The sequence below is a fragment of the Macaca mulatta genome, chromosome 10 (genome assembly GCF_049350105.2).
Source record: "Macaca mulatta isolate MMU2019108-1 chromosome 10, T2T-MMU8v2.0, whole genome shotgun sequence".
Classification (NCBI taxonomy): Eukaryota; Metazoa; Chordata; class Mammalia; order Primates; family Cercopithecidae; genus Macaca; species Macaca mulatta.
This window is the reverse complement of record NC_133415.1, coordinates 66,550,563-66,564,296: the sequence shown is the minus strand read 5'-3', so window position 1 is coordinate 66,564,296 and position 13,734 is coordinate 66,550,563. Positions and strand designations below refer to the sequence as shown.

Below are 13,734 nucleotides of genomic sequence, written 5' to 3'. Positions count from 1 at the left end.
TTGTGAATAGTTTGAAAAAAATTTGCCAAAGATGTTCATGAATAGTTTGAATAAAATTTTTCATGAACTACGAGTGCAGAAAGGCAATATTCATAAATCAATACGTTGTTTCATGTGCAATTTAAAATGTGTTTATTTTAAAATTCATATTTTAATAACAGATTAAAGTAATATAATGGAAAAATGTCTGCAAGTCTAAATCCAACACATAAAAGGAAAAGGAAAAACTGAGTAAATATATATGCATGTAGATAATAAAAATCTAGCTCAGTTTCTTAATACAGGAAGAGCTCTTACAAACCAGTAAAAAGAATACTATGAGGCCAGGCGAGGTGTCTCATGCCTGTAATCCCAGCACTTTGGGAGGCCAAGGTGGGCAGATCACTTGACGTCAGGAGTTCAGGACCAGCCTGGCCAACATGGTGAAACTCCATCATCTCTACTAAAAATAAAAATAAAAATAAAAATTGGCTGGGCACAGTGCTACATGCCTGCAATCCCAGCTACTCGGGAGGCTGAGGCAGGAGAATATCTTGAAGCTGGGAGGCAAAGGCTGCAATGAGTCGAGATCACACCATTGCACTCCAGCCTGGGAGAGAGCTACACTCTGTCTCAAAAAAAAAAAAAAAAAAATTCTATGAAAGAAAAACAATAGGCAAAGGATATTATCTTTTGGGACTTGGGGCCTTGCTAAATAATAAGCAAGAATACAAATGAGCAGGAAAAACACAAAAAGATAAATTCAACTTTCATGAAAAAAATATATAACTCAAAACAATGAGGTACTATTTTTACCCACCAAACTGGCAAAACTATTTTTAAGAAATGACAATTCTAAATTATGGCCCATATGAGCTGAATGTAGAGTTCTCATGCACTGCAGGTAAACATATAAACTGTTAACAAACTTTATCAAGAGCAATAATACGGCAGATGAACCAAGAATCATCATTCATTTTTTTCTCCCAAAATTTCCTCTTTTAGAAACACTGCCTAAGAAAATAAACATACAAAGACATATATAAGATTATGTTCATTTTAAACATAAAGTACTTTTTTAAAAACTAGAGACAACCTTCTATGTACATTCAAGAAGAGGTGTAAATAAATTGCAGAATGGCTATTTCATAAAACTAACAAAAAATTATGGTGTAGAAGAGTATTTAATCACATAAAAATGTTAATTATATAAATTGTGAGAAATGCATTTTAAGCAGGGCAAGAAAGTCCTTCTATTTTTATTATCCCAGTTTCACTTTCAAGCCCGTTCTTATACTTTGCATTTATATGTAAAATTGACAGGAATCCACAAAATATCACCAATGATTATCTATTCATGTAAGATTATAAAGGATTTTTATTTCCTTCATCTTCTATATTCCAATTATTCTACAATAAATATTATTTTCATAGTAAAAAATACAATAACTTTTTCCAAGGTATGTTAATGTTGTATTAAGAAATCAAGGTGACTGGAAAATAACAATTACTATAGTTGTTTACAAAAAGATAAGCTCTCCCAGGCTTGCCTCACCAGGGGTCTGCACCCTAAACCCATACCAACCCTGGACCAGGGCCTATTCTGGTCATTAACCCGGGTCCCTACCCATTGGTTAGGGTGGAAGGACTGACTCACTTTAGCCACAAGTTTCTCAAAGTGGGATTTCCACCTCCTCGAACATAGGCGATGCACTGGGGACACAGCAAGCCACTGCACCAGTCTCTAGCTGGAATGTCACCTTAGCTGACGGTAAGCAATTTGTAACATTATTTTTATATTATCAGCAAAATAAAAAATTTGCTTGAACGTTTCAGAAGTTTTGGGCTTGTGAGAGGCTACTTAAGGCCATGCCCAGCAAGTTCCAACTCACTGCCCTTTACCATTGGGTCAGCAGGATTTCTCAGCCTGAGCATGTGGACATTCTGGGCAAAATACTGTTTTGTCGGTGGTGAGAAGGTTGTCCTTTGTGTATAAGTTTAGTAGTCTCCCTGGCCTTTATCCATTAGATGTTAGTAAAACACACATGGTTGTGACCACCAAAATTGTCTCCATCACTCCACTCTGAAGCAAAAGTCCACGCTGCTTGAGAACCAGGGTGGTTAAGTACACTCCATAGTGCCTAGGTTAAAAGTTTCCATTTGGCAAAAACTTTTGAGAAACACTATAATCTCACTAAACTCAAAAGACTGGCAGAATTCAAAGTGGAATTGCACCATTCATTTAATTTCACCTAAATGCACTTGCTTTTTTTTTTTTTTTTTTTTTTTTCCTGTCATCCAGGCTGGAGTGCAGTGGTGTGATTATAGCTCAGTGCAGACTCCAGCTCCTCAAACTCCTGGGCTCCTGAGTAGCTAGAACTACAGGCGTGCCCCGCCATGCCAAACTAATTTTTTATTTTGTACAGTGTGGGGTGAATGGGGCTCTCGCTACTTTGCCCAGGCTGGTCTCAAACTCTTGGCCTCAAGCGCTCCTCCTGCCTCAAGCCTCCACTTCCCAGAGCACTGGGATTACAGGCATGAGCCTCCAGGCTGGCCTACTTGCCTCAGGCAGCTGACGGCCATTCCACTCACTGAGCATGAGCTGCAGGATTAGCGCTGAGACTCTGCCCCCCAGCAGACAGCCCCGCCCACAGTGCTGGCTCTTGGGTAATGGCCTCCCTTTGTCCTCCAGCTCCCGGGTCACCCTCTAATCCATGGGTGACTTCCCATGTCCCTTTTGGGTTTTAGGCTTTCCTTTAACACCTATTCCCTGGATAAAATTCCCTCTGTTGACCTGCCAAGTGTGGCAATATTTGCCTGGCTGAATCTCAATTGATACATTGTATATTTATTGGGATAAAGTTATATATATACATATATATATATATATATATTTTTTTTTTTTTTTTTGAGACTGAGTTTTACTCTTGTTGCCCAGGCTGCAGTGCAATGGCGCAATCTCGGCTCACCGTAACCTCTGCTTCCTGGGTTCAAGCAATTCTGATTCAGCCTCCCAAGTAGCTGGGATTACAGGCATGCGCCACCACGCTCAGCTAATTTTGTATTTTTAATAGAGACGAGATTTCTCCATGTTGGTCAGGCTGGTCTTGAACTCCCGACCTCAGGTGATCCGCCCACCTCAGCCTCCCAAAGTGCTGGTATTACAGGTGTGAGCCACCGTGCCTGGCACATTTATATATTAACATAGGGAAAATTGACATCTCTGTAATCCTGTCTTTCTATTCAAGAACATGGCCAGTATCTTTCCATGGGATCAAATCTTCGTCTTCGTCCCTCCTTCCATAGAGTTCAGAGAGTTTCAAAGCCTTATTTAGCACTTCCTTAGCTTTTTTTTTTCTTAGATTTATTGAATTTCTTCCTAAGTGTTTTATCCTTTGTGTGGCCAGTGTAAATGGTGCTGCCTGTAGGGTGGCTGTGGGGACTGAATAGGATAATATATAAAGTACTTAACAAAGTCCCTGGCATGCAGTAAGTGCTATAGAAATGCTTGCTGTGATAGTCACCCTTCGTTTTCTGCACTTCTTCCTCTAACGGGTTATGGTTTAGATGTGAGCCATAGTTATTCTGTCTCGATTTCTGCCTAGCTCCTGTTCAGGTGAAGCTGAGAGGCAGAAATGGATCAAGCCTTAAGCAGAAGCCCAAGATCTAGGCACTGGCAGGTTCAGTGTCTTGCGAAGGCTCACTCTCTGCTTCCAAGATGGTGCCTTGTTGCTGTGTCTGGTAGAGGGGACGAACGCTGGGTCTTCCCACGGTGGAAGGGCCAAAAGGGGCCTGGCTATTTCCCTGGAGCCCTTTTATAAGGGCAGTAATCCCATTCATGAGGACCGAACTCTCATGACTTAATTACCTCCTAAAGATCCTACCTCTTAAGACTATCATGTTGGGTCTTAGGTTCTAATATATGAATTTGGGGGGGACATATAAGTTCAAACCAAAGTAGGGTGGCATGCCAGCAACAGCCCCATCCCATCACCAGCTCTCAGTCCTCTTATGGAGGTCCCTTCCCCACTCATTTCTACCCCCAGAACTAGGGGTTTTTTTCCTCACTGGCCCATCTTTCCCAGAAGCCAGGGACTCTTTGGTGCTAAAACCCAATCACTAGAAGCAAGGACACAATTATTGTTGCTTCATGTGTCCAATCTAGCTTAAGAAAACAAAGTTTAGTATTCCTAGAAAACGAAGTATTCTTGTGAGCAAATCTGATGGTTTAAAACAAAATTAACGTTTGCTGTTTACTGTTCAGAAATAGGCTGACAGTTGCACTCTGTGTATCAGTGAGCTGGCTGCATAACAAACTGCCCCAAAACTCAGTAGCTTAAAATAATAATCATTTAATTTTGCTCTTCGGTCTACAGGTCAGCTGGGTTGTTCTGCTGATCTGGACCAGGATGGGCTAACATCAGGAGAGAGAGGTAGAGACTGGCTGATCGAGGATGGCCTCCCTGCTGTGTCTGGTAGCTGGCAGCAGGGGCAGTGAATTTTACTGGAATACTTGTCTCTTATCAATCAGGAGGCTAACCTAGGCTTATCTTCATGGTGCAATGGAGTTCTGGGAGAGATCAGAGAACACAGGAGTTCTTGGGACTGAAGCTTGGAACTGACACAGAATCACTTTCCACCACATTCTATTGGCCAAAGCAAGACATAAAGCCAGCTTGGATTCTAGGGGTAGGAAACAGACCCCTCCTCTTGATGGATGGGGCTGCAAAGGCATAGTGCGCAGGGCATAAATACAGGGAATCACAAATAATTAGGGTCACAATCAATCTACCATACTCCCCACACCAAGAAGAGAATGTTTAGCATCAATTTCCTTCATTTTAGCAAAGGTTGCTTCATCTCACTAGCCGTGAGATGTGAGATGTTACATCTACATGTGGACTGATTCAGGAGAAAGTTCTACAGATGGTTAACCTCACTCACTCATTTATTATGACTCACATCAGTTGCACTTTGCTTTTTTTTGTTGAGATGGGGGTCTCACTCTGTTGCCCAGGCTGGAGTGCAGTGGTGCAATCCTGGCTCACTGCACCTCCCGAGTAGCTGGGATTACAGATGTGCATCACCACGCCCAGTTAATTTTTGTATTTTTAGTAGAGACATGGTTTCACCATGTTGGCCAGGCTGGTCTCAAACTCCCGACCTCAGGTGATTCACCTGCTTCAGCCTCCCAAAGTGCTGGGATTACAGGCGTGAGCTATCGCGCCCAGCCGCACTTTTGCTATTTCTTGATACTGAGCCCAAATCTGAGTCTGTTTGAGAGTGTGATCTTCCACATCAACTGTAGGGATGATCTATGTCCCTCGCGGTCCTGGTTTCTGAGAGCAGTTCCTTGTTTTGGTTGGAGTTTTCCAGCATAGATTTACCAAGATGCTGAGAATAGTTCCCAGCTAGTGGTTGAATAAATATTTGTTCGTTTGTCGATTCAATCGATCACAGGCTAATTAATTCTCAGTCCTGTTAGAAGCAATTGAAAATGTCACGTCTGATTGTCAGGGGGCAGAGAGCGCTTGGAGGTAATCCAATCATCTCTCTTCCTTCTGGCTTCTCCACCCTTAAACCACTGATTCTGTGTCAGTTTCAAGCATAAGGACCATGGACACCTGGTGACCACACAGGGAGAGACTTCCCCTGACAGTCTCTTCTGTCTTCTCCCTCTAGAGGGTAACCAAGCCACCCTGGGCCAGGCTGTGGAGTGGCTGGAGGTTGCACCTGCCCCTTGCCTCCCACACTGTATGGCTGCACTCCTATCCACCCTCCCAGCCCACAGGTGAAAACTAAGCAGCCCCAAGCCCATTGCCTTGGGGTAAGAAAGTGGAAAGCAAGAAGCAAATGGCCCAATCCTGGGTTGTTTAGGTAGAGAGGAGATACTCAGAAGACAAGGAAAAGAAAAGGATTTTTAAGAACCTCTAAGAACATGGTTTGAGGAGAAGAGCCATGCTAACTGTAGGGATTTATGCAAAGCTTGCCATTTAAACTAATCAGCATGTGGCAATAGCTATTGTGCATTCTACTGTGTGTTTAAGGTTTTATTCACTGTGTGTTTTACTTGATCATATTAGACTTTCCTCCTATATTTGGAGTTCCCTTGCACAAGTAAAATGTCGTATAATATGTGTTTAAAAGGATTCTAGTATCCAATTGAATAAAAAAGAAAAAGTATGTACATATGCACACACACACACATATGTAAAAATTTTGTATATTATGGAGTAAATGTATGCTTTATATTTATAATGTCTACATATATTTAAATTTATATATTGATATATAGCTATTTAAAATGAAAGGTATATATCTTCTATAAATGTTTTGTGGGCCAGGTGCAGTGGTTCACACCTGTAATCCCAGCACTTTGGGAGGCCGAGGCTGGTAGATCACGAGGTCAGGAAATCGAGACCCATCCTGGCTAACACGGTGAAACCTCATGTCTACTAAAAATACAAAAAATTGGCCAGGCGTGATGGCAGGCGCCTGTAGTCCCAGCTACTGGGGAGGTTGAGGCAGGAGAATGGTGTGAACCCAGGAGGCGGAGCTTGCAGTGAACTGAGATAGTGCCATTGCAGTCCCGCCTGGGCGAAAGAGCGAGACTCCATCTCAGAAAAAGAAAAAAAGAAAAAAAATGTTTTGTATAGCTTATGTAGCTAAGAAAAAATGTGTGTCCATATACTTGCATTTCACTGAAAAATGTCTGATACATATAAGGAGATGTAAGAATGAGATAATAATTGCCTCAGAGAGTTTTTTTTTTATTTTCCTTTCCATACAGTTAAACTTTTCATCATGAGCATGTATCACCTTCATAGCTTTTTTAAAAAGCAGTTTATTTGTAAATTTTAAGGCAGTTCTTCCGACTTTTCTTACCTCATTATCCCCAGCTTAAATTGTAAATTCAGTTGACTTTTTAGATTGAGTTCTTCCTGGAAAAAAAAAGTTTCCCACGATGCCCTGCCAGAAAGATATGGTGTCCAACCCAGTTTAAAAAGTGCACCCAGTCTTTAGGTTCAGCTGCTGAAGAAGCCCAATCCCTGGGCTGGAGACCTCCCCTGCCCCCTCGCAGCCCAGGCTGTAGGGTAGCAGCAGCATCTCCCCTGCTCCCCCCAGGGCCGCGGCGGCAAGGGCAGCATCTATGTGTGGGCCTCCGGGGACGGCGGCAGCTATGATGACTGCAACTGCGACGGCTACGCCTCCAGCATGTGGACCATCTCCATCAACTCAGCCATCAACGACGGCAGGACCGCCCTGTACGACGAGAGCTGCTCTTCCACCCTGGCTTCCACCTTCAGCAACGGGAGGAAAAGGAACCCTGAGGCCGGTGTGGTGAGCACGTCCCCTTCTGTCCTTGTTTCCTTAGGGCCACTGCACCTCTGTGTTACGGTAGGATGCTGGGACACTGACGTGCTCCCCTCCTGTCCCCTCCCTCAGAGCCTGAACTAAGGCTCTGTGGGGAAGACCCCTTTTCTCTATGCCCAGCCCTGCTTTCTAATAAGGCACAGACCTCCCATCTGCAAGCTAGGAGCATGATCAGTGAGGACTCCTTTCCAGATCATTTTCCATAGATTTTCTTGTTTATTGTTTTTGGCTTACAAGTAATGATGAAGTCTGGTTTACCAATCAGTTGCCCCATTCCATCACTTACAAGAATAACTAACTCATTGTAAGAACCAAAGCATCACACTGTAACCCTGTCTGAAACAAGAACCCATCTGTGTATTTATAGTAATTTTAAAAACAACATTCATGGATGGACTTTTCTGGATCCATAAACCCCCTAAAATTGCACATGCATCTGTTATTTGCTCGGGGAAAGACTTGTGATTTTCATCATATTTTAAAATGGAACCATGATTTTTAGAAAAAAAAAAAAAAGACTAATAATCATAGATTTAGATTGTCGCTCCTTTCTGAGCAAAGAAAAAAAAAATCTTCCTTTCTTGGCAACTAGATATAATGGTGGATTTTCCAAGCCCCTGGGATATACATCATGTGTAAAGCATGATAAGCCTTTTTGGATCTTTTCCTCTCTGGAGACTTTGCTCACAGATCAGCCTTTTCTCACACCTCCAAACCAGGATTTAGTAGGTGGTTCAGTAGTCATGCATGAGTTATATCCTGACTGGCTGCACCCATCTCCACTGAGGCTTCTTGAGAGAGGAAGACAGAAGCTCAGGACAAAATCATTAGTACCATCCAGTGTTTCAATCCCATACTCCCACTTGGGATCCCAACTTGGCAAGATGGTCATGCCCCTGTGTGAGCCAGGAGAAGCCCTTTACCTGGAAGGGATGCAGACCTTAAAATCCTGTCCTTCCCACGAGCCTTCCTGCATTCCCCGTTGGTCTTGGGGAGGATGAAGAATGTGCCAGCTCCTCCCAAACAGAAGGGGACTTTGACCCCTCTTGTCCTATAAGCTGTATGGACATTAAGGGAGGAGGGCAGACAGGGACAGGTGAGGTGACACTTCACTCTCATGCCTGGAAGCTCCACTGCCTACCCCAAAGGCCTCTCGGTGGTGTAACTTCGTCCTCAACCCATATTTATGACTTTTTCTACTTGGACTGGCTAAAGGCCTTGTGTTTCCTCTGAGTACTATAATTTTGCTCAATAGATGCCCTTAAACCTCCCTGGTAATTTCTTCCTCAAAATAATAGGCTCTCTTGAGGATCCTACAGACAGAGGAAGAATTCCTGTCGTTTATACATGATTTTAATGAACACCCTGGCTCTCACAAACATTGAAAATGAGGTTTTTCACTTTGTGAAAGTCCTTTAAAAATCTATTCACCAGTGTCCCCTCTAAATAAGAGTTGTGGAGGTGATACCCACATATTGGGTTGTCTTGACTCAACACGTCTCAGAATCTCTCCGTGAATTTTAGATGTAGAGAAACATTTTTTAACAGCCTGCCCTTCTAGGTAGACTTTAGCTGAGCATGCTGATTCTTCCTCTTCGGGAATGCTCCTCTTTCCCCCATGAAGGAAAAAGAAATGCTAATGACATGGCCTTTGGCCTTTCCAAGGGCCAGTCCTGATGCAACAAAACTAGGGTGGGAGTATTGACATCACTTCCCACTTCATAGTGTTTCCTTTTAGGTTTCAGGAAATAAATCTCTCTCTAGTCTCTGGAATAGCCACAGATATGCTTCTTTGAACAACTCATTTATCTTGTGGACACTGTAACTATAACTGACTATGTGTCCCCTTTTACATGGGCTACTAGGAAGCTCAGATAAAACCTAGGGCAAAAGAGACGCATATGGATGCTAAGCTTATCCTTAGTTTCCTCTTAATCTTCTTGGGAACAAAGCATAGTTTAAATAAAAGGAGTAGGCTGGGCGCAGTGGCTCATGCCTGTAATCCCAGTACTTTGGAAGGCCAACGCAGGTGGATCACCTGAGGTCAGGAGTTCGAGACCAGCTTGGCCAACATGGCGAAACCCCATCTCTACTGAAAATACAAAAATTAGCCAGGCGTGGTGGCACGTGCCTGTAATCCCAGCTATTTGGAAGACTGAGGCAGGAGAATCACTTGAACCTGAGAGGCAGAGGTTGCCGTGAGCAGAAATCACGCCACTGCACTCCAGCCTGGGCAACAGAGTGAGTCTGTCTCAATAAATAAATAAATAAATGGAGTAGATAATCCCCTGCTCCACACTGTGCGGGGGTTCAAAATAGTGTGATTTATTCACTCATTACGCATTATCTTCCCTTCCAGGCAACCACAGATTTGTACGGCAACTGCACTCTGAGGCATTCTGGGACATCTGCAGCTGCCCCTGAGGCAGCTGGCGTGTTTGCACTGGCTCTGGAGGCTAAGTATGTTCATAGCTCTGGGTCCAGGGCCAGCTCTGCAGGGTGGACTAATACGTGTCTCTCTGCCCACATGCCAGGTGTCCATGGAGGCAAAAGTGGACATGAGAGGCTATGAATAGTCAGGGCCAACGAACTCTGCTGTGCATTTCTAAGTGGTCCATGTGCCCACCTGCACATGTGTGTGTGCATATACACACACACACATACACACACACCCACCATAAAACCACATTCCTGGGAGCACACAACACCCAGCAGCACATATCAGCAACTTACTCAGATACCCAGTGAGGGCACTGAGATATTTCTTTCTTCACCAGATTTGCCCCTCTATCCTCTCTGCATCCCTGGGTTCTTCTACTGCAGTGATATTCACAATCAGCTACTTGAAGAAAAATCAAATTGCCAAGCTGATGTTTCAGAACATGTGGCAAACAAGGTGGTCCCACTCAGGATTTGTTAATTGGTGAGGTGGATTCACTTTTTAACACTGAAACAAGATACGCAAATTCACGCAGTGTAGACCAAGATATGGGCTTTCCTGGGAAACCTTCCAAGCTAAAGGTAAGAGGAGACCATCTCCTATGTCCTTACCATCCTATGGAGAGGCCACATGTTGCTACTGCTGGACACACCTGGGATTTGAGTAGCAGTGAGGTACTTGCCCACCTGCTACTCTGCATTCTTTTAGTGATACCTGAGGCTGGCCTTATGTTCACAGAAGGAACACACGGGCTTCAGACACCACACATGTAGTGTGAGTGTAAGTGCTGGCTGTGTAGGGAATTGTCAGAGAATGCAGTTCCCAGCAACTTCTGAGAAGTTAGATTCAGGCTCCTGGGGAAGGAGAGTAGAGTTGCTAGGCAACCGGAGCTCCCAGCATCAATCTCTAGGCAGCACTGCTTGTCTCTCTCCACATATGCAGTGCAATTTTTGATTTGCAAAGGAGGCAGGAGTTGGTTCCTAGAATAGAAAGGGGCTTCAAAAGATTACCTAGTTCAACCCTCTACCTTCACAAGAAAAGGCATAATTATCCTCCCTTTGCAGATAAGACCCCAAATTGAGAGTGACTCCTCTCTTTGGACAAGTCTAAACTTTGATTCTTCTAACAAAAGTCAGGTAGAAAATTTATGATGCCAAGACACTGGTCAAAACTCAACTATTAGGCACAGAGACCTCTGCCCTATCAAGCACAGAAACCAAAATTTACTCACATCCAATGTACATTTCCTGAAGGTAAAACTGTTCATCTCAGGGCCTCAGTGGGCCCTGGAGCCTGAGTTGGCCTTGCTCACTTCATCTGCAAGGAGACAATTAGCAGAGCCTGCTGCCTGTAGCTGAGCTGCACAGGGCCAGGGAGCAGGAGTGCTCCAAAAGCGAGAAGGGTTTCTGGTTGCCCTTTCAACCTCAGAGGTCAAGACTTGACTCACAGTCTTCTGGGATTTTTGACAAACAAAATCCTATGCCTATGCCTAGATCCATAGGCATACAAATGGAACACCTAAATAAATCAGAGTGGAGGGGTGTGGCTGCTGGACTCCTAGAGATTCATGGCTCTGCCTTGATTAGTCACCATTCTTTCAGCACATACGTCTAGATATCCTACAGAAAAGAATGCAGTCACCATTTAGGCATGCTTTGTTTTGAAGCAATGATCATGAACTTAATGTTCTCTGCTGGCATAAAGAGGAAAAAAGTATAACACCTGGCAGCTTGTGGGTAAGTCCATCACTGGAGCCGGTCCTAAAATTCTTCAAAATACCAACTTTCCGTGGTTGGGAGCAGACCCTGAGATGAGATTTTGGTGCAAGTGATTTATTAAGGAAGGGATCCCAGGAAAGACAGTAAGGGAGTAGGGGAAGGAAGTTAGGATGGGGAAAAATCCAAGCAAAGGTTCAACTTCAAAAGTTCTGGCCTCAGTCTAATACCGAATGTAAATTAGGCCTCTGAGTTTGTTCTACCTCCAGGCAAGGAAGCTGGACTGTCATATTCTTATATGAGTCAGTCATCGGCTAAGAGCTACCTTGGAGAAGTAAACTCCAAGGCATCTCTAGCTTTAGGCAAAGCGGCTCCAGTAGCCAAAAGTGAAAACCATTGGTCAGGATGAGATACCCCAAGCGACAGCCCAGAGGGATAAGGAAAAGGGCCTCCACAGAGCAGTCCCATAGCTCATCTCTCTCTCTTCTTGAGATAAGGTTACAGGAAGTCCTCATGCATAACAACAAATTATCTAAATGTATGTCCATCAGGACCTTGAAAGAGAGAGAATAACACTTCCCCCATCACGACTGCAGGGGAGAAAAAGAAAACCACCTCCCTCTCCTAACCAGTTGTCACTTCGTAGTTTAATATCATAATATACTTTTCTGCCCAATGCTTGAAAATGCCTACTTGAGTCACAGGAAATATTGCTCCCATCTCCCAGTGTCACCAATATCAGAGATTTTTCAAAGAATTTTAGTGAGGGATGACTGCCACCTTTGAATATTTAGGTTTCTCTCATATGACCTGGTGCTTTCTCTGTGGTTTTAGAAGGTGAGCTAGGCTCGAGGGGTAGATGTCATAAGGAGATGAATTTTTGACTCCAGAAAATCACCTGGAGTAAAGTGGTCCACATGCTGGACTGGAACAATGATTCCAAAAGTGACTTTCCAGGGGATGGATTTTTAATGTAAACTCTTTAGTTAGTGTAGTATATACAAAGAAATTCATTAGGTGTGGCTCCATGACATTTTAACAAAATGAACAGACCCACATAGCCAGCACCTAAATCAAGAAACAGACTATTTATGTGCCCTGTTGCTCAGCAGAGCAAGAGATGTTGCTGTATATAGTTACAGATCGTTCATTATCATTGTTGAATATCACTCCATTGTATAAATGAGTATTTGGATTGTTTCCATTTGGGGCTACTGTGAGTGATATTGTTAGGAACATTCTTGTATATGTCTTTTGGTGAACATACAGATGCATTTCTGTTGAGTGTCTACTAGGAAGTCAAAACGTTGCGTCATTAATATACATATGTGCAATTCTAGTAGATACCGCCAAATAGTTTCCTGAATTGGGTGTACCCATTGACCCTACCTTGAGCAGTATATGAGAATTACAGTTGCTCCACATCCTTGCCAAAATGTGGTATTATTAGTCTTCTACATTTTAGCATTCTTATGGATGTGCAGTGGAGTCACATTGTAGTTTTAATTTGCATTTCCCTCATAGCTAGTGAAATGGAGCACACTGGGGAAAGTTTTTGAAAAAATACATTCCCAAGTCCCACCCAAGCCTCACTGAATACAAATCCCTAGGGATGGGTGGCCCAGGAACCTGACTTTTCAATGCCTGTTCCCCAGGAATACTTAAGCTGCCAGCCTGTCGCTGATCTGTAGACTAGGGTGTGAGGATGACCAATAAGGCAATAGCTCTGTGAATCTGTGACTCTGGGTGCAGAGTGTGGGTAGCTGGCTTCTGCCTCTGATTACGCATTGCTATTCAGTCAAGACTTAATGTTTCTGCATGAAACAGCAAATCCAAATAATAATATCCAAATAATAACAGAGACAAGGGTTTATTTTTCTGTCATGTGAAAGAAAATACAAAGATAAGGAACTCAGGGCTGGTTTAGGGTACTGGGGTACCATTGTGAATCAAGGAATCCAGCTCTTTCTAGCTTTCTGCTCCTTTGTTCTGCCACTTTCATGTTCTCTAGATGTGCTGGAACTCCAGCCATCATGTTTGCATTTCAGGCAGGAAAAGGAGAAGCACAAAGGGCAAAAAAAAATAAAAAATATTTAAAAGAAAGAGAGAGAGAGAAGAGAGAGAAAGAAAGAGAAAAAGAAAAAAAGAGAAGAAAGAAAAAGAAAGAAAGAAAAGAAAAGAAAAATAAAATACATAAAAAAAGAAAAGAAAAGAAAAGAAAAAAAG

At 43.1% G+C, this 13,734-nt stretch overlaps 1 protein-coding gene across 2 annotated transcripts in view; it reads left to right on the top strand.

The window, feature by feature from the left end:
* PCSK2 (proprotein convertase subtilisin/kexin type 2) overlaps positions 1 to 13,734 on the top strand; it is a 254,019-nt gene that overhangs the window by 218,213 nt on the left and 22,072 nt on the right. For both annotated transcript variants that reach the window (XM_028827173.2, NM_001266025.1), the window contains 2 exon segments: positions 7,105 to 7,320; positions 9,713 to 9,813. In XM_028827173.2, coding sequence (XP_028683006.1) covers positions 7,105 to 7,320; positions 9,713 to 9,813 — 317 coding nt within the window.